At 40.6% G+C, this 20,802-nt stretch overlaps 1 protein-coding gene across 5 annotated transcripts in view; it reads right to left on the bottom strand.

Annotated features, from left to right (window-relative positions):
- Positions 1–20,802, bottom strand: part of tmem94 (transmembrane protein 94) — a 49,202-nt gene that overhangs the window by 16,943 nt on the left and 11,457 nt on the right. For 2 of the 5 annotated variants that reach the window (XM_049563048.1, XM_049563049.1), the window contains exons 3-13: positions 18,910–19,029; positions 16,504–16,631; positions 15,373–15,509; positions 13,406–13,611; positions 7,542–7,693; positions 6,289–6,391; positions 6,080–6,166; positions 5,701–5,817; positions 3,113–3,169; positions 2,681–2,710; positions 76–180 (exon numbers count right to left, since the gene is read on the bottom strand). In XM_049563048.1, coding sequence (XP_049419005.1) covers positions 76–180; positions 2,681–2,710; positions 3,113–3,169; positions 5,701–5,817; positions 6,080–6,166; positions 6,289–6,391; positions 7,542–7,693; positions 13,406–13,611; positions 15,373–15,509; positions 16,504–16,631; positions 18,910–19,029 — 1,242 coding nt within the window. The remainder of the gene's footprint in view (positions 1–75; positions 181–2,680; positions 2,711–3,112; positions 3,170–5,700; positions 5,818–6,079; positions 6,167–6,288; positions 6,392–7,541; positions 7,694–13,405; positions 13,612–15,372; positions 15,510–16,503; positions 16,632–18,909; positions 19,030–20,802) is intronic. The other 3 variants (XM_049563051.1, XM_049563050.1, XM_049563053.1) reach the window with 2 other exon arrangements.

Raw genomic sequence — 20,802 nt, 5'->3', positions numbered from 1 at the left:
TTAAAATTACAGGACATAATCACAATTAAAAATTGCAATAAGATCTCTTCCCTATATCTTCGCCATAATACTCACAGTGACAGATCCCAGAGTGTGTAAAAGGCTGGAAGTATAACAGAGTGTCTGAGACTCTCCCTTCAGGACGCCAACCAGGTGTCTCCACACACAACGCAGCAACTCCTGCACACAAATGTTGAATTAAGTTAGAAAACTGCATTCTACTGCATACTAGAGTACAAAAATGTGAGCACATATAGCTTATTGAAATGAAATTCAAAGTATATGAGTAAAATGATTGTCATAAATATAGTGATTCAGTTATTAAAATGGACAATTTAAAAAAGTAGGACAGAAGCAAACTGAGTTAACAGCTCAGTCTAAAAGCCCCAAACCAGCTATACAAGCCTTAATCAGCTGTGTGATTGGGCTGCACAGAAAGATATAGGACAAAGATTCTATACTACAGTGCTAGCAGCACAAGGCGAGGAGGTGAAGCCTAGTGCAAGCTGCAGCATTCTGTGAGTGCTCCAACACATCCATGCAGATTTTCAGTCTTTTAGATGGAATCCATGATGACTGCTTGAGCGAGGGATAAACTGGAAACAATCACAACCTGCCCTTCCTTGCCTCCTCTCTTTATCACGCTGCATCCAGAATGAATTTTTCCACTCTCTAGCCGAGGGCTGGTAAACTAAAGTAACATGTACATTAGGTATGTAACACAAAGCTTCTACCTGTATCGAATGGTTCCTGTTTGTACATTTAACACAGATATAAAATCAACAATCACCTTGATTGCTTTGGTATTGAAAATTGTCTGATTATGATGACTATGACCCAGTTTACACCTGGTGTTAACATGCCTCTATGGTTATCCAACCACAATTGGACAGCACTGACTACAAGTGTAAACAACCACCAAGATCCAACCACTTGCTGAGGTGGCCTAGGACATATCTGACAACGAATCTTTTGTAGTGTACGCTAATGTGTCCTCATACGTGCCCAACAAGAACCGCGTCATCAATGCAGGATGTAGTGATTGTTTTGAGAGACATTTAGAGCTGCAGGTGCATTCCGTTTGAAGCCTACACGACACGCCCTGCTACAACTTATTATAATATAGTAAGTATTATAATATAATAAGTTGTATATAAGATTATTAACAAATATTAAGCTAAACATAGCAATAATCCATTTCATAATTCATAATACACGAAGACGGGATTCACCTTATAAGTAACGAGATGTAACCCGTACCTTAACCCTAACTTTAACCACCTCTCTTTTAATCTAAAACTTCATAGCTAGCTAAATGCTATCTAAGCATTTTATTTAGGGCTTCCGCTTTCAGATCAAGAGGCTAAGGGGGCTGATCGTGGACTGACGTGTGGATATGGTGGATGGTCACGTAGCTGCTCCAGCCACAGCTATAGCCACTCTGGCTTTGGTGACAGGTAACGCTCTGTAACTTGCCCATTTTACAACACGTGAGACGAAGTGTTGCGTGACCGTCCATCAATTCACCCTATGGAGGGAGACATGTTGACAGCACTGTCTCTATATCAACACAACTGCTAACATGACTAGCGAGAATGGTAACAAGCAGCTCACAAGAGTGTGGACGTAATAATTGTGTGTGGGGCCCTTGGACTTTCTCGCAAAAGTGACGTAGACACGTATCATGTGTGATTAACACAGGTGTGAACAGTGATGAATGTCAGCTTTCCACTTGTGTTCTGATCACCAAAACGCACATTAGTACCAGGTGTACAGGCTCAATGAGTTGAGATTTGAAGTTATAATTTCTAGACAACTGATTTATATTTACCCTGGATGGCCATTAAATATAGCGTTAAACCTAAGCACACGTTAACCACAATGTTGTTTAATGTTAAATTTCTGTATCTGCCACATAATAACGTCCAAATGTATCCATGGCTTGCACAAACAGTACATTGTCAACATTTCTGTTATTTCTTCTAGTAATGGTCTTGACTAAACATCCAGACTTTGGAGAAAAATGTTGCACACTCATGTGTAGAGTATATGCAACAGGCACCAATAAGGAGCATGTTGGATGTGACTGTCTCAGTCCAGTCAGTGTCCAGCAGGGACAACAGAGTTCAAACCAATTGCATTCACAATACTAGCATCTTCAAAGGCTAACAGCCAGAGCAGTGACGTATTATGAACTAATCTGCCAAATACAGATTTCAATCAGCATTTGATGCTCTGACCAAGTCAATAATATTTTCATTATGATTCCAAAGCAGATAAGGAAGGGACACAAGAAGAGGAAACCCTGAAATTTTACCAGCACAGGGCCATACTGGGGCTGATTTCCAGTCATGCAGTGCAGGCAGACAAGCAGAGGTGGAAGATCAGGCACGGATTCAAGTGAAAGTCCCTCTCAGGATCATCTCTCCCCTATAACTAACACTTGCTATGTATTTTGGAGTAGTGCCAAAGCAAGAGACAAAACACTGATCTGCTGATTTGCTTGTTCCCCTTTGAGCACTAAGCCCTGCAACGATGGAAGACGATGATTGGGTTTGGTCAGGAACTGTGAGAGGACGTGAGAATAGAACTTGTATCCATGAGGTGAGAAAATGATCTTAAAATACACAGGATTGACTGTTGAGATAACAAGTCAAAGATGACTGGAGCATAAACTTACATCCAGAGGTGCTCGGTCAAGACGTGTTGACTGATAATCCACAGATGAAGAGTGACCAAAACCAAAGAGTCAGAGGAGAGAAAATAACATGTCGTGCCAGATGAATAAAAAACAGAACGCAAAGCAAAATGCTCATAGTAAGCCAAAAAAAAAAAAAAAAGACAGAAAAGAAAAGAAAAAAGTAGAGAATGTATGGAGAATCAGAGAGGTGATCTGATCAGAAGATGTCCATGAAGATTTCCATGGTAAAGAAATCAAAGATGTGATGGAGATTGAGGGTGAGGGAGTGGAGGTGGAGGGTAGCGAGAGCTGTGTACGGGGGGTTCCAGAGAGGGAGTTGCAAAAAGCAAGCGAGTGAATGCAGGCGGGTTCAGGTGGAGTTGGGAGCCAAGCGAGTGGAAGAGGGGAGAGCGAGACAGCGAGAGATTATACCTGGGAGGAAACCACTTCGGTGTAGCTGCTTAGTGTGTCCTCAGAGAACTTAGCAAGCTGGGGTAAGAGAAGAGTCTAGTTAAAACACAGAGGGAGGCCTTTGCTGTGTCTCCTCTGTGTGTGAGTGTGTGTGTTAGGGTTAGACTGATACTGGTTTTAAGATCACTTTCACTATTTCTTAATAGCAGATGGCAAAAGCTAACATGTAAAAACCTCTGAAACAGCATAAAGTGAAGTCAGTAAACATTTAGATGACATCAAAGAAATTTTGTTCTAGTGTCTCTGTGCTTGAGCATCCCATTCTGACATCCCAAAGACAAAGTGTTACTTTTCGTGTGTCAGGGCTTTAACAGTGCTCACATCCATATTGACTGAACAGTATGGGAACTGTAGCCCATTTAATACATAATAGGAATGGGGGGAAAAAATCGATACAGTATAGTATCACAATATTTTGCTTTGCAATATTGTATCAATACACAGATGCCAAGTATTGATTTTTTATTGTATAAGTTATTATAATTGCAAATACAAATAATATGGTGCAGCAGGATTTTAAATAACCTAAAAATTAATCATTCAGCTTCCATCTTTTATAAGATAAGTGCTTACACATTATATGGCAACAGTGAGAACCTCAGGCTTATCTGGCAGAGGGATTCAAATTTGAACATTCATAGGGATTATTGGGAGAAAACATTATACACCTTAAAATACTTCATCAATATCATTTTACACCTGTCTGTCTTCATAAAATGGATTTACTAGAAAATAATCTACACTGGAAATGTAAAAGGCAGGAATGCAATGTGGGCCTGTCCTCTAGTTCCACTTTTCTGTAGAGAGATAATCTAAACAATACAAGAGTGGCTAGGTATCCCTGTGCCTGAGTCAGTTAAACTGCGCCTCTTAGGGCTCGCGCCCTAACAGGCTTTATCGCAGCTGCTAGGGTCATCCTCCACAACTGGAAAACTCAAGTTAAACCTGAATATAGAGAGTGGATCTTTATTAATAATAAAGAATGCACCATTTTAATCAATGACAGACAATCTGCATAACCGTAGAGAATCATATTTGCTTGTCTGGAATCAGTTTTTGTCTTTTATAAAAGGACTAAATATGTCATAGGAGCTATACACTGTACTGAATTTATTTGCTTTTCGGATGCTTAACTATTATTATTACGAATATTAATATAATATATAATATATGCGTTATGGGAAGTGTAGGTACCAGCCCTTGACTCATACTAAGACAAGACACCTCAGCCTCTGCTGCTCTGATTTTGAATATTGCTTAAAGGCTGTGTTAAGAAATGCAAGATTAAACTCTGGACTACCTTGTTGGTATTTGGGTAGAAATGCTTTGAATTTAATGATTTACTTTCAGAAACAAGTATTATCTTCCTTAGTGATGCTCTACACGGCCTGGACTGCACAAAACATCAATATATACCTGTTTTGGGGGCTTTGGAGGCAGTCTGGTCCTGGAATGGATGCTGAATTGAAATGAAGTCAAGTGACAGAATTGGGCTGTCTGGTTTGCTCCTAAATACATCTTCGCTGCTTTGTCCATATGTCTAGGATCATTGTTTTGCATTCTTAGAATTAGGGGACTGTATACAAAAAAATATACAAAAAAAGGGTCCATCTCTGGTCACCAAACATGGATATAAACACCTTAAAGCACCCTTAAATTTGACACTGAACATTGTATCAGCACAAAAATCAATGTGCAGGAATACAGAACAAACTATAATTCTGTCCAAATATTTCCAGAGCACACTATATATGGAATCTAATCACTCTTTTGGTCCACATGGTCTGCATGTGGTAAAGCATAATGTGTTTCAATGTCCACTGGCCATGTGAGCTTGAGTATTGATATTATTGTTTGACTCGTGTATGTCATGGAAACGTAGTATTATGTAGTTGTACTTGTTCTATCACACTGATGTTTCTGTTATAATACACTCGCAGTCTGTTTGAGTATTTAATGCTGAGTGAGATTATATACAAACACTGGATTTGGTTGAAGAATGAACTATTGGTTAAGCATCACTTGTAATGGCAGTACAACTACTGTTTAAATATATATAGTCAAATTATCTCCACTGATTTCTGCCCTTCCTATTCACAATAAGAGAAATAAAGCTTCAAACGCAAGACAACAAACCAGGCAAAAGCTAGCTACTGCAAAGGCTCCACTATTAATACAGCTCTGAGTCTGAGCCTAGATGCTGCTCAAACACAGCCAGTGGACATGCTGTGCAGATTTAAGGCCTTTCCATAGACTGCCTGTATAAGATTTATAAATTCATTGTTTAATATGTAATTCATTATCATGCTGTTTAGCAGCATATCACAGGCAGGAGTACTCTACTATTGATACTGACCTTGTAAAATTAAACCAAGATAAGAGTCTAACCCGTGAGTGTGTGTGTGTGTGTGTGTGTGTGTGTGTATTAGTTAAAACATTATCATTAGTTAGAACACACAATCCTCCATGTTAGTAACTTAAGCAGTCTTTTCTGCCAGCGCACATTAGAAATGTACAACTGTGTGTGTTTGAGAGTGTGCGTCCCTCACCAGACCAGCTGGCGACGCGCGGCTAAACTCAGCAAGGACCCTGGCCTCTCCGAAGGCATTCAACAGCACCCACATAACAGGGAAGAGCAAAGGCAAGATGGGCAGGACACCCATCACCTGCAAACACAATTTCACACACTTGACATCTCTGTCCAGTCATCTTGATTTCATTTATCATCTCTCTGAACCATATCAGTTAATGTGTAATTCAGTATGTGTATTATCAACATATAGTGAAAGAGTTTGACTTAGAAATGAAAATTAAGTATTTTGTGTGCTTCTCAACTGATTACGCTTCAAATATCAGCTGGTGATGGCAAAATACTGTACACACTGCAGTTTTTGTTAGTTACACATTTATAGTTTCGCATGACTGTACCTGAAGTTGAAAGAAATTGTAGCAGGTAGGGGTGAGGCTGGGTGCATCACAAAAATAGCGGATTGTGTTTACTAGCAGGAATGCCACCTATAGGGAGAGATCATTAAGACACTGGTGAGGAAAAGATCATCCGGGCTGTTTAAAGCACAGAATAAGTGTTTTTGAATATACTGAGGAGACAATTTAGAAACTCGATGTTAACTACTCACCAGAACGATAGGACAGACTAGCTTGGTGATAACGGACTGTACTGTAAACCTCTCATTATCTAAAACCGTGACTGGTCGAGCCAACGCCATCTCCAAACTGTTCCTGTTGGGGAAAAAAGAAGGGACAAAAACATTATCTTTATTTAGGTTAAATACCAGGGGTGTAACGATCCATCAGTCTAGGTCGATGTACTGATTCAATGATCACTCAGTATGTTTAAGGCCTTGTTTACACGGACACCAATACAAATAAAAACAGATTTTTATTTATCCAGTAAAAAAAAAAAAATTCCGGGTTTACATAATCAGTTGTGAAAACGATATCCCTGTTTACATGAAAATGCAAAAACAGCAGCTTTTTGCTGCAATTAGCATGCCAGGCCAGTAGGTGGCGATACGCCATATGTCAAACACCATAGGAGAATGTTCTGAGCATGCACAGTGATTTGTTTTCCTCTTGGCGCTAGTGATAAAAACAATGACATACTACATTTTAACTTCATGTAGCATAGTTAGCTGCTATACACTTACTAATATTGGGCACCACAGACGTCTTTGTTCGCCGATGTAGCAGTGATGTTGATGCAGCAGTGCTAGGTTCATTTGTAAGCTTGTAAGTAGTCCCAAAAGTGCTAACAAAACGTAAACAACCCGGCACATATATTGTTGTGGCTACCGGGCGCCTAATGGGCATGCACGAACTGGGTCGCAACGTCATCGTTTTCCAAAATCTCCATCTATCCTGTTAACACGTCTTCACAGAAGGGGATATTTTAATAAACTTTCACTTTGGAAGCTGTTTTTGAAAATCTCCACTTTCGCCGAGAAAAACGCTGGTTACGTGTAAATGATAGGTGCAAACGCAAAGATAAATGCCCGTTTTCAGAAATATACAGAACCATACAAACAGGCCCTAAATGACATAATAAAGAAATCGATTTATTGTGTTAGTCCGACTAAAAGTGGACTTTTTTTTTTTTTTTTTAAGTTTATTTTTTGGGGCTTTTTGCCTTTAATAGACATATTTTTGCTTTCCACCACTTAAATGGCTACAGTTATTTACAGCTATTTATGTGTTGTTGCTTTTCTGTGGCCTAATGCAAAAAAAGAAAAAAAAAATTGTAACTGTAGCTGATAGTGTCTAATGGGCATATGACATCATCTCATATCAATGATAGGCCCCTGACTAGAATCACATCAATTCAAATTACAGACTCTGAGACATAAGCAAATATCTTATATTTTTTCCCTACCTGACAATGTCCAGGACTGGAGTCCGTACCACTCTGAAGAGACGGTGCTGCTGGGGGCTCTGGGGTCCTCTCTTCTCATTGGCCCGTGGCGAAGGAGGAGGCGAGAAAGGGGGGAATAAATCTCCTGGCTCCAACACAATGTGCTCATCATCCTGAGGAGACAAAAATAGATAAAGCTGGTCACACAATTTGGTTTTAAAGGGTCACTCTGTACCAACTGACCAACTGTCTTGTTTGGCTGTTGATTGGCGACAATCAGCCGTTGCTGCTGTTCGATGCAGTGTTAAAGGACCGTCCACGTGACAGGTTCTCCTCCTGCTGCTCTCTCTGCCAATGGCGGTTTTAGGGGAGGGCCAGCAGGCCCCCCCTGCCAAAGAGTCGGAGGGGCAACCTGGAACGCGGAACTAAATCGTCTCAACCAGTTGCTGGTCGGACCACTTAAAGCGGCGCACCCATTGAAAACATCAGTAGAGAATTGTGTGGCTGTATCTAAGACAACTCTTAACCTGCATGGCAACACACAGCACCATTGAAGTAAGCTCTGAAAACTTTATCGTTCTCATTTGGCTCATGGTAGTTGCATGTCACATCATGTTGATGTAGCCATGTGAAATACAATCTGGAGTTTTCATGGGTGTTTTATTGTGAAAACTGACCGGATACTCTCGTCTTTTCTGCATCGGACTTCCTGTTTGACTCATCTGGTCTGTGCAAATTGACGTGCCGTCGCGCGGCGTCCATCAGAAATAGACCTGACGCCTGTTTTTAGCGGAGCAGAGCACCGAGCCGATTCTAGGCCGCAGGTGGTGGACCTTACAGCTTACATGGTCTTGAATGGCCGCTATTAGCTCCAGCACCCGCGCCTCGGCCGGATCGCACACACCATGGATCCAGTGGGTTGCCATAAATGGGCCTGTCCCAGAAACACTGATATACATATATATGTGTACATATATATCTTATTGTTCAGACTGAGAATTTGACCCTACTTGTATGTGCCTCTGTATCAAAAGGACTGGCCCTAGCTTGGCCCCCCGATTGAAACTGGCCTAGAACCACCACTGCTTTCTGCCCTGTTAGCATGAGCTAACATAGCATAACGTCATCTCATCACCACTCATCATATTTTGTTGCTTGGGCAGAAGGCCCGCAGCAGCAGTTAACATCCAACACAGAGCTGTTAATCTCACACCAATACCAAAATGTCTCGACTGTGTGTGTGTGTGTGTGTGTGTGAGACAGAGAGAGCGAGAGACAGAGAGAGACAGAGAGAGGCGGTGGGGTGCGGGTGTGGGTTGGGGGGGGGCTGAGCAGATCAAAACGCTGCCCGCAGCTCCACAATGAAATGTGATTTTAAAAGTTTTAAATTGTCACATTTGCGGGAAAGTTGCAGTAATCTGACAAAATTGCAAGGTCATGCAGAACTGACGGGGACTGGCTGAATTTGCATTAACTGTGGTGATCACAACATCGCAAAATCCCTAAGGGACTGAGATATGGATTGGAGAAGCATGTGTTGTAATACCCTTAAAAGGCCACAAAATGGCCAAAGTGTATAGGCAGTAAGCGACACTTTGTACAAGGACATACTGAGATCAATAAATCTAAACTAGATTGGTGTGGTGGATGTGCGAGTCATGGAAAAATGAACAAATAAAGAGTTAAATGATCAAGTTGTTTTTCATGTTATTTAATAAAGCGATAAAACAGAATAATAAGGGTTATAACAGAGTCAATCTTATTTCAGCCGAAACATCAGAGCTTTGACACCTGGAATGTCCTCCATACGTCTGACAAAGAAGAACAGATTCAGTCATAATATAATTAAAAGCTAGAAGAGAAGGAGTAAAAGGAAGGCCTCACCTCTGCTGATAACTGTTACTGAAAAGGAAATTTTTTCACACAAATAAAACCTCTTCAAGGACACAGTTAACTTCAAGTACAATGCAGCCTTACACACAGACAGGAAGCAGAGTATTACATGTCTATATATAGTAATGATGCATTTTGTTCCTACAAATGGTTAGTTTTAATCAATAACCTGTTTATCAACACTGGTGTGTGGAATGAGGATAACACAGATATAGCCACATGTCATATAAACTTGCTGCAAGTGGCAAAGTCACTGAAGTGAGGTTTAACAGTAACAGGCAGACAACCAGTAGAGTAGTAATGTTATATTAATATAAGTAATCCATTTCTTTTAAATATCACCCTTACTGTTACTTCCATTTCTTATGTTGCCATTAATGTAATGTTTGCTGAAAAATGACGTAGCGTTACTGTAGCTGCCTCCAAAGAATGAGCGAGAGCAGCCGCTCAGTGTACGGCTGAGAGGCAGAAGCTGCAGAGATGATCAGCATGCAGATCAACATATCTGACATCTTAAGGCCAGTTCAGACCAAAGATTCCAGACGCAACGAAATGGTTTCAGGACATGACAGAGAAAAGTTGCAGTGGTCTGAATGACTCAGCTGCATATCTGCTCAGGTCAGCTCATGCCGTTGCAAAGGATTCAACCTGTTGAAAAATGTCAGGAGATGAGTTGTTTGCGTGTGTGTGGCATCTAAACACCAGAATAGTTGAGTGCTCTGCTGATGCATCCATGTGCTCTCTAGGGTTTGTTGTGCTGTTCAGCTTTACGTTCTGTCGTGACGTACCCATTGCTGTAGAAATGTGGGCACATGCGTCGTCTTTAAGCACCTGGAAAACGCAAGATCGGGCACTGACTGCGACTTTTGTGCCTATTCTGCACCAACTTTTGAGAGTGCAGAGGCAGGTTGCGTTTGAAGTTGCTAAGCAACCTCAACAAGCACCATATCGTGGCCTATTTATCCAAAATCCCGAGTGCAGAGCTGATCTTCTTCCAGGCACTGTTTGTGTGTAGGCCTATTATCAGTGAGACAGATATAAAGCTCAGTCATGTGATGAGTGACAACCAATCACAGCCAACAGATTTTTCCCTTCATCCGTAAATATCAGTCTGTGATAAATATGGAGAAGTTGACCTTTTAATACAGGGCAACACGTAGCTTAATATCTGTCCCTTGGACAATAGGCCTACACACAAACAGCACCTGGAAGTGCTCAGGATTTCATATAAATAGGCTATGATACAGTTCTGGTTATGGTCGCTTAGCACCCTCAGGCACAACCTGCCTCTGTGTGTTATCACTGTAACTAATGACAATTGCCATTTTCTTCTGTACTAGTCAAATGACCAATGCAAACAGTTCAAGGTCCTCTCTATTCATTCTATTTCCATGGGTGACGCACAGAGACAGCAAGAAGAAGAGAAAGAGAGACTGAATGTTGCACAAAATTCATAACAGGCGTCGCATAACTGAGTATCATTCTGTTATCATTGACATGTGATGGCCATTATCATAGCCAACAAATATCATTTTGAAAGATCATCTCTACACACTAATCACTCATCTAAGATGTAAAGGGCTAACGTCGGTGCAGCTACACAGCAAAAACCACATCCTGCTGCAGGCTTCAGATGAACATAACATGACTTAAGTGACAAAGACAGAGGTCAAACATGCTGTACAGCATTGCAAATTGCACTTGAAGAGATTTCTGTGATGGTGACGTAGACCATCTTGTGTGAAATAAACCTTAACTGATTCTGGCTCAGAGGAAATATTCTTTGACACAATTCAGCTATCTCATATGTTACTCTTTACCTCAGCAGTAAGTATTAATGCATTTATGTATAGCATTATGAATAGCATGCTTTCTGCTTTTAGTGTGGCAGCTGTTAGAACACAGGGTTGTGTTGGCCACATAATACTGGCTTTCTGTACCAATACCAGTTCTCTATTTGGTACCTTGATATCAATTCCAAAAAAATATCTAGGGCAAATAACTGATAACTCTGAATTTCCTAACTCCCAAAAGATAGATTTAGTGAGAAACATGCTGTCTTCACTTAGAGACTATTTTTTACAAAGGAGTACAGAATCTAATCTAATTCAGTCAGCTTCTGAAAGAGAACAATAGAGAGACAAAGCTTGAAATATAGACGTTGCTGCAAAGCTACAAATTCTAAAGCTGTTAAAGGATGCTTCACACACAGCTGTACTCCCACAAAACAGAAGATCTATACAACCAGCACAGTTTCAAGGTGGACACCTAAGATTAGTGTCACCAATTCAGTACCTGACCAAATGTCTGCCCTTCTGTTCCTCAGATATGACGTTGAATAATGGCCCAAGAAGTGTTTTTGGATTACATTATGATGTCACAGTGGCTTTTGGGACGTAAAATGTTATCAGTTCCTTATTTTATCCTATTAGATATTTGTGTGGCATTTTTAATTAGCATATGAATTCTTGCATTATGGCCAAAACTATGTTTTGTGAGGTTACACTGATCCTAACCTTTGACCTTCGACAATAAAATTCTAAAAAGTTTATTCTTCAGTCCAAGTGACATTTGTGTCAAATTTGAAGAAATTCCCTCAAGGTGTTCTTGAAATATCATGTTCACAAGAATTAAATGGATGCACAGTCACAGTGGCCTTGACCTTTGACCACTAAAATCAAATCAGTTCATTTTCGACTCCAAGTTAACGTTTGTGCCAAATTTAAAGGAATTCCCTCAGTGTTCTTGAGATATTGCGTTCACAAGAATGAGACAAACAAGGTCACAGTGCCCTTGACCTTTGACCTAGGGATGTTCCTGGCAGCTAATTTCCCTGTTGACCACTATGCTGTTTTAAAACTCCAGTCTACTCGAGCATTACCGCGGGGAGGGGGACTGCTGTCTGATGGCTCTGTAGCACCCACTAGTGACAGGCAGCTGCATTACAGTTAAGCGGCCTTGTACATGAATAAAACACTAATTGGTTTAACCGACTAATATATCTGGTGCCGACCAGCAAGGGGACGGACGTTTCATCGTTAATATGTTCAATCGCATGCATCCCTACTTTGACCTATGACCACCAAATTCTAATCAAGTCATTCTTGAGTCCAGGTGGATGCTTTTGTGCCAAATCTAAAAAAAAAACACACGCAAGGCATTCATGAGATATCACGTTTGTGGGAATGTAGGGCTGGGAATCAGTACTAGATACCTTTAAGGTATTGACCAAACTAACCCAGTACCAAGTATCAAAACTTCCCCATCAAACCATACTTGTATTCAGTCATTTTTAAACCCAGATTAAGAAAACAAAAAGACTTTGTGTATGGTTTTAATCACTGTCCATCACCCCAAGTGTTTAATGCAACTAAATGCTTCCATTCACATGATGGGTATCGAATGAAGTAGAAAAAAAGTATTAAAGGTATTAAATGAGGTACTCTATTGGAACCAGTATCACTTTAAGGGTACTGGTATTGGAACTGGTGTCATAATTTTTTAAACAATACCCTGCCCTACAAGAATGGCACAGATGGTCAGACAGACAAATGGACATCCTGAAAACACAACGCCTCCAGCCACAGCTAGTGCCGGCACGACGGCATAAAAACAGTGTACAATACTGCAATTACAACAAAGTTACCTGAACAGATCAGTAAGGTTTTTAGGTATTTTATTTATAGGCTTTATATCTCATAAATCAAAATTCAACTCACTCCAAAAAAGGGTCATGTCGGTATACATTTTGGGATTGAGAAAATCTTTAAGTGCCATTAAAATCAATGTGTATCAAATTTCAATGTACTCACTATGACCAGAGGTGTATTAACATTCTGCCAGAGGAGGGAGCTTGTGAGCGGCTGTAGTAGAATCAAATTCAGTTAATCCAATACAAATCTCTCTGCACATTTTCCTCATGTACTAAATTTTACTTCCTTTCTCTTTCTCAAAGCATGTGTGCATGTATGTGTGACTAAACACAGACTTACCTTAATGCCTCTGAGGGATGCAAATGCCTCCTGGCCAGGTCTCAGAGCAATGACGTCTCCTTCCACCAGCAGACTGACAGGCAGGTTAACCAACTGGGAGTCACGGTAAGTCCAGTGAAGGGACCACGATGGGGACGAGGGTGTGTACAGATCAGGGTACAGAGATGGAGACCATCGCACGTCACCCACACACCCTGACAGGTAGTCTGGAGTAACAGTAGCAGTCAGAGAGAGGAAGAGGGGAGCATTACAAGTATGAATATGGTGTCACTGAATGTCATGTAATTATTACCTATAAATGAAGAAAGAAGAAATATGTTGTATGGAAAATTGCAGAGCCCTCCTTGACCTGATTCGCGTCAGTTTGGAAATGTTTAACATTGTAATGAGATCCATCATCTCTTAAGAGATCATCGTGTAGGATTTAGGGGGATATATTGGCAGAAATTAAATATAATATAGTAATTATTTTCTTTAGTGTATAATAACTTGAACGTTTGAATTGTTGTGTTCTCCCTAACTTACAATGAACTGTTTATATCTACATAGGGAGCGGGTCTTCATTGGATTTATAACATGAAACTGCATGTTTTGACGTTTTACCAGTTAAAATCGCCGGGTCTGGAGAGGAAGAGACCTCTGTGGTTATTTCAGCTCCCGATAAAAACTTCCTGAAGAATGAACACTGAAGGAATTCTAGCCGGCAGAAATTTTTAGCTGGTTGCAATCTGCAGTTCCCTGCTAGATACCACTGAATCCCTCTAAATCTTACACACTTCACCTTTAAATTCCTGTCAGTATGTGATCAGTGCTCTAGATACAACATGTGAGAGTTATGTGACACTGTCCAAACATTTAGTGCTAAAGACTGGAAACTGAAAAATCTATTTGTTCATGCTGCATTGTTAACTTGCTTGCAACGCTGTTCATGTACAAAAAAGTTCAAGAGTTCAAACAAAGAGAAGTGAAGCATTTTGAATCCATCCTTGTAGCCAGAGCTGTGTTACACCTAGCATTGGCTTTCACTGATGCCGATCAATCAAAAAATGCCTTGATCAGCCCTGATACCACCATCACATATCAACCCCAGACATCCCTAAAGTTGATATTGCATTATGCAGTCAACCATTTCACCAAATGGACAAGCTCAGATTCATTTCAAAATCCCTTGCAGAACACACATAGAGGAGGACTAGGGCTGGATATCAAAATTCACTACTGCAGAAGATACAACTTTGCATCCAAAAAGGACTGTGATAGTGTGCTTTCAGGCAGTCTTAGGATGCAAAATAAGATACATGGTAGACGTTGTAAGGCCCAGATGTGCCGATCACCTGCATCTCTCTATAACAACAACAGTTCCAGTGTGTCAGATTTAGGAGGATTTAGTGGCATCTAGTGGTGAAGACTGCAGATTGCAACCAGCTGAAACTTCTCCTGGTTAGAATTCCTTCAGTGTACATTGTTTAGGAGGTTTTTACTGTGAGCTGAATTGTCTGCAGAGGTCTCCTCTCCCCCAGAGCAAACTAACCAGCTGATTTAAACCAGTAAAAACACTTGATAAAGCACTTTCATGTTACAAATCAGTGTTTTTTCAATGCTGCACATTGTGTAGGGGCTTCTAATTTAAGCAGCGTAAATGCCCCTGTCTAGCGCCAGTGTTTGGTTTGTCCATTCTGGGCTACTGTAGAAACATGGCTGCAAACATGGCAATCTCCATAAACAACGACTCACTCTATATGTACATATAAACATTTCATTCAAAGGTAATGAAAAAACGACCCTTATTTTCAGGTGATAATACACTAAATAAATATACTTATATTCCATTTCTCCCAATATATCCCCCTTAATCCTACACACTGGACCTTTAAGTAAAGAACAGATGCAGGAATTATCCTTTACAGGAAGTACAAATTCCATAATTCCTCTATATTTCCAGTATTGAGTCAACAAGCCTGACTCACCGCTGAGCTGTGTGATGATGCCCTTGAGACGGCGGACCATCTCACTCCTCTTCAGCTGCTCCTGACGTCTGACCAGCAGCAGGTTTAGCAAGAAGAGAAGAAGGAGGGCTGCAGCGTTCACCAGCTCTATACCAGAACTGTGGAGATGCAGGGAGGACAGCAGAGTCAAACGTGATTAATTTAATGGAAATCCAACATTTCAGTCTTCAACAGGTCCAGCACAATTAGAGACACATTTCTAAATTACCTTGCATTGCTTATTTAAAAAAAAAAAGTTATGTGAAGTTAAACCAAATAGTGTAAAACAGGGGTTTAAATTGATTCCCTCTAAGAAACCATCTCCTTTACACATAAAGCAAATGTATCCAAACTCAAACCAAGTTAGTGTTTTAATAGCTCAGTCACTGCTGGTCACTAAGTATACATATTTAAAAAAATGGTATTTGACAGAAAAGAGAGCAGTCCAGACAAGTGTAAGATTGCTTTGGCACACAGCAAGAACAACGACAGCTGGTGTTTGCGTAGCTGGTGATTCATTACAGTTTCTCACTTCTGTTCATCCTGGACATGCTGATTATTTATCATGGGAATAATAAAGTTAAGTGGTAAAGTAGAGGAGCAGTGATGCCCAGACTGAGAAAGAGAGGGAGAGGGAGAGAGAGAGAGAGAGAGAGACAGAGACCTCCTGCGCTTGTTCTTTCTATCTGACAGCAGAATTTAATATGTGGCATTTCACAAATTTCAACATTTTCACATTTTGTCTGAGCCTAGTTTACCCTGAAAAGAATCTACTTTTATAACAATGGTGATGTAACTGTTGGATAACGTAGGCTCAGACACAATGGTGGTGTAACTGTTGTATAATGTAGCTTTAGACATGATGGTGTGAGGAAACTGTGCACAGTGCAACGCCTTCTCAACACGCTGATAGTTGTCTTAGCATAGACTACAGATCTTACAGAAGCTTTAGGAAGAAAAAAATCATGTCCGAAAGTGAAATAAGAGCAAATCCAGAACAGTTCTCTCCTGACATAAATAATAAATGACTGCACAAAGATTTTTATTGATGCTACACGTACAGTATTATTAATGTTCCAGAACAGGACGGTTCAGCTAAAAGAGGGCACCTACCTGCCCTTTGGCTGGCTGCCATGGCAACAGAAGAGTCCCAGCACCACCAGTAGAGTGAGGGCAGCTCCCGGCCAATGGAGGCAGGAGTGACGGTTGCTATGGTAAAGGAAGCTATTCACCCACTGCTCCTATGAAAACATGACAAAACAACAAGGCATAAGCCAAACAATATGCAGTGTGTTATGTAAGGCATTAGACATGTGACGGATATATTTAGAAGAATGATCAAGGATGTGTAGCTATTAGTGGATGGGATCAGGGCCATGTGGAACACACTGCTTTCTGGGTGTCTTGTGTTCTTGTGTTTTCACACTCTGGAGGACAAGAAATCCTCACAAGGTTGTAATGATGCAAAACTCTTATTTTGCTCCTTAAGCTAATGAGGGTGTAGGGTTAGATTTAATAATAATAAATATTATGTTTGGGTCAGGGCTCAACACTAACCAGGCTGGCAAGCAAGGGCTAGTTTTTAGTTGCCGAACCAGAAAATACAGTTGCCGTTTTTTTTCTGAACCATTTTTCTACTGTATTCTTTGAGTAATTACGATACCATTCTTGCACTTAATAATGAAAATGTGACATAAAAGAATGTCTGTAATGAACATGACTAAATGACAGGGCTGGATGAACCTGCAGGCAGCAGGCATCATCAGAAAATTGATACTCATGTTGGATGTGATCCATACAAAATGAAGAAAAGTAATTTTTTCCACAACTTGAAAGATTTGCCAAGATCATCGTTACAAATGACCTCGTCCTCCAGATCTCCCAACAGTAGTGATGTTACATGGTGAGCCAATGAAAGCATAAAAGAGTCTAGTGCACTATAATAATTTTGTGCGCAGCTTGGTCCATGACTGCAACAACCACGTGAGTAAACGTATTTGTGTATAACTGTCTTTTAAGCCCAGTTCAGACCAATGATTTGCAATAAGATGAGTTGAAACAAGCAACTACTTGCAATGCGCCATTCTGCAATGTTCTAAAAACCTGCTGATTCACACCAATGCAACTACATTAGACAGAGTATCCTCTTTATGCTACAACTCTCTGTACTTCTGTTCTCATTTCCAGCTTTTCAGGCTATTTTGTGGCTGAATATATTTTGTAGCTTCTCAAAATGTGTATGAGGATAGTGATAGTGAGATACTGGCTGTAGTTGCCTTTCTGGTAGTGATGAAACAAAACGAGCATCAGATGGATTATTTTTATAACAAATACGGCACAATAATATAAATAACCAGCGTCAATTCATAAGTCGATGAGAATGTGTGTGTGTGTGTGTGTGGGAGATGAATGAACACATCCAGCGAGAAGCAGCGACCCACTGTAAGGACAGAAACAGAGCGCTCGGCGGGGACGGAGAACTTGCCGCAGCAAGTGAACGTACCGTCTGTGGTCATTTTTAATTGAACAGTGGACTTCACTACCAGCCGACTGGCTGTAGAAACAGGTGACGTGCTTTACATTCTAAAACTAGCTGCCGGCGATTTGACCAGCAGAGTTGCAGCCGGCTTAAGTCGAGCTCAGACCGACCTGTTCACAATGCTGCAACTTTTCTCTGCAACGTTCTAAAATGGTTTCATCTCGTAACAAATCTTTGGTTTGAACTGGACTTCATATTTCAACTCTGTCAGGCTAAAAGGTATCTAATTTAGATAACATTTGCCTACTAGGTGAACCATTCCCAGAGGTCTGGTAAAAGGGTATTAAAAATCTGAGTCGTGGCTAAAAACAGTGAGTAGTAATTGCATCCAACTTGAGACGTGTTTAAAACAACACTTTTACGTTAATGCATGACATTAGTTTACTCCGATCCTCCAGACTGAAAATGGAGGTTTTGAATCCACACCTCCTACTGTTTCTTAGTACCTTTTTCTTAGCTTCTCTAATACGTCCTACTATTTTAGGGACTTAAGGTGGACCTTGTTATTGCCAATTTGATTGATTGGAACAGCTGTAAAAAGCGCAAATCATAGTCATTTCTGAAGTGTTGGTAGCCCTTGCCCTCCATCTGCACAGTGTGCCAATACATAAAGTCGTATGCAAAGAAGCTATATGCTTTGCCACTGTCTCCAAAAGAGATGCCTTTGCTCACATCAGTAAGCAGCACTGTCTGGTTCTGACTCTAACAGCAAGACTTAAATATCACTAATGCAACAAACACTAGAACTTTTTTTTGGGGGGTGCATGTTTTGCTGTCCCTATTTCTATATGTTAAAAAGTGGCTGACACTGATGGCAACCAAAGGCCAAGTACTGGTTTGCCAATGTGTAAAAATGGTTGTCAATGGCATCTGGCAACTTGTTACTGTTTTGAGCCCTGAAGAGATTTAAGTTTAGGGAGTGACTGTATTTAACTGAAAACCAATGATATGAATGTGTATGTAGAAATGTGTGTGTGTACCTGTGCAGAGGCTCGTCTGCGTGCAGCCCTCTGGTGCTGCTCCAGCAGGCTGCTGAGCTGGTCCCGTAGCTTCACCAGAGCCTGGCCGGTCGACAGGCCCAGAGCCACAGCATCCTCCTCCTGCAGCAACACATACAACAACCCTTTATCCTCCCCACAAAAATGAGGTATGAACAATTTGGCTGACAAGATAAGCCCAGGTACTTTGCTCAATACAATGATCATGATTTGCACGAAATAACTTGATATTAGATGATTTCTTTGAATAATTTACAATAGCAATTTTCATAAAATTTTAACAGCACTGTTCTATGACCTGAGCCAATGACACAGCCATTCTTGCATAACTGAGGTGAGAGCTGTGTGTGTGTACTCAGGTTTTCTGCAGAGTTCACCAAGTTAAATGTAAGACTTATTAAGACCTTTAATACCATGTTGAATGCAATTTAAGGGCCCTGACACACCAAGCCAAGGTTCAGCAGTTTGTCAATGTCGGGCTGTCGGTGAGCTTATGTGGCCCTAGTTTCTGCGGTGTGTCCCGCCCTGTTGTCACCAGTTGGCCCTTGATGCCTGTGTTTGATGCCTGATTCAGTGTGGTGGATCAGCATCTGAGGCATCAGAGCCCATCAGTGAGAGAAATCACTCACACTAACAACGAAAGTCAAGAGGGCGTGAAACATGTCATATTAGGTAAGATTATTCTTTTTAGCTGTTGAGGTCAGCAGAAATGGTTCATAACTGTTAGGTTTTTTTGTTAACTGGCGCACACTAAATATTCTTCTTTCTTTCAACATCAGCTTGTGTTGTTTATGTGCTAACCGGCTAATTAACGTTTTGAAGCTGTCCTGTCGGTCTTCCAGTTCCCCTTCTTGAGTGACGAATACAGACTACCGCTGTCTGTAGGTTAGGTATGAAGAGTTATTTCCTTTCATGGAGGCACATAAAGTACTTGCTGGTTGGCTGTTTGCTGTAGTCTTTGTGGTGTGCTTAGTTCAACTTTTTTGCCGAGACACAGGCGTCGTTTGGCAACACAACAGTGAGCGCTAGCTTTTTGATGTCAGTTTGGTGTGTTTGGGCCTTAATTGCTGTTCCACTGTATGAAAGTCTGAAAAAACAGTAGGGATGATACAAACCTAAAGTATTCGTTATTATATCACATTTTTTCACTACATCCCAGCTGTATAGAAAAATAATTTCCAAAAGTATAAATAAACACAACCTGGATGTAAACAGTACAAAATGGATATATTAACCAATTAGAAGCTATAAATAGTTAATTAGTTAGTTAGTAAGTTAATTTAGGTTTTTCCTATGTTTTACACTTGACCTTTAAGGGCTGATAAGCTTCCTGGATACAGTAGCTAGCAGTGTATCTTACAGGTCTGATGTTACCTTCCCTAACTTCGCAATAAACGATTACAAGCTTCTTGCAGCACAATCAACTGTCACAACTTAGGTTGTCAAAAGCAACAAAACGTCAACACTTTTTGTGATAACAATTTTTAAAATGATACAATCTCCATAAATTATACATTTGGTAGTATCAAAAGTACCAAAGCTATAAGGCAAACAGATCCACCAACAGATTTTCGACCCAGAGGTATTGTATTAACCCTATGGGCTCGAACGATGCACAGTGCATCCAAATTCACGCCTGTTCTTTATTGATTTTCTCCGCAACCGTGCGTCATAGCCACGCATATCACGTGAAACAGTGGAGTCGTAGCTTTCCGACAAGCACTTGTCAGTAGTCCAATGTCTTCACAGCGAAAAACAATGATAACATTACACTAAAATTATGTATAACAAAGCTTTCATGCAGCTTTGCACACACATTATTCTTGGATGGATTTCCAGTGATACCAAACACTTCATTGTGCTGTCACGCTATAA

Source organism: Epinephelus fuscoguttatus, linkage group LG20 (genome assembly GCF_011397635.1).
Source record: "Epinephelus fuscoguttatus linkage group LG20, E.fuscoguttatus.final_Chr_v1".
NCBI classification, from domain to species: Eukaryota; Metazoa; Chordata; class Actinopteri; order Perciformes; family Serranidae; genus Epinephelus; species Epinephelus fuscoguttatus.
The sequence above is the reverse complement of the archived record's forward strand: the minus strand, read 5'-3'. Positions and strand labels throughout refer to the sequence as shown.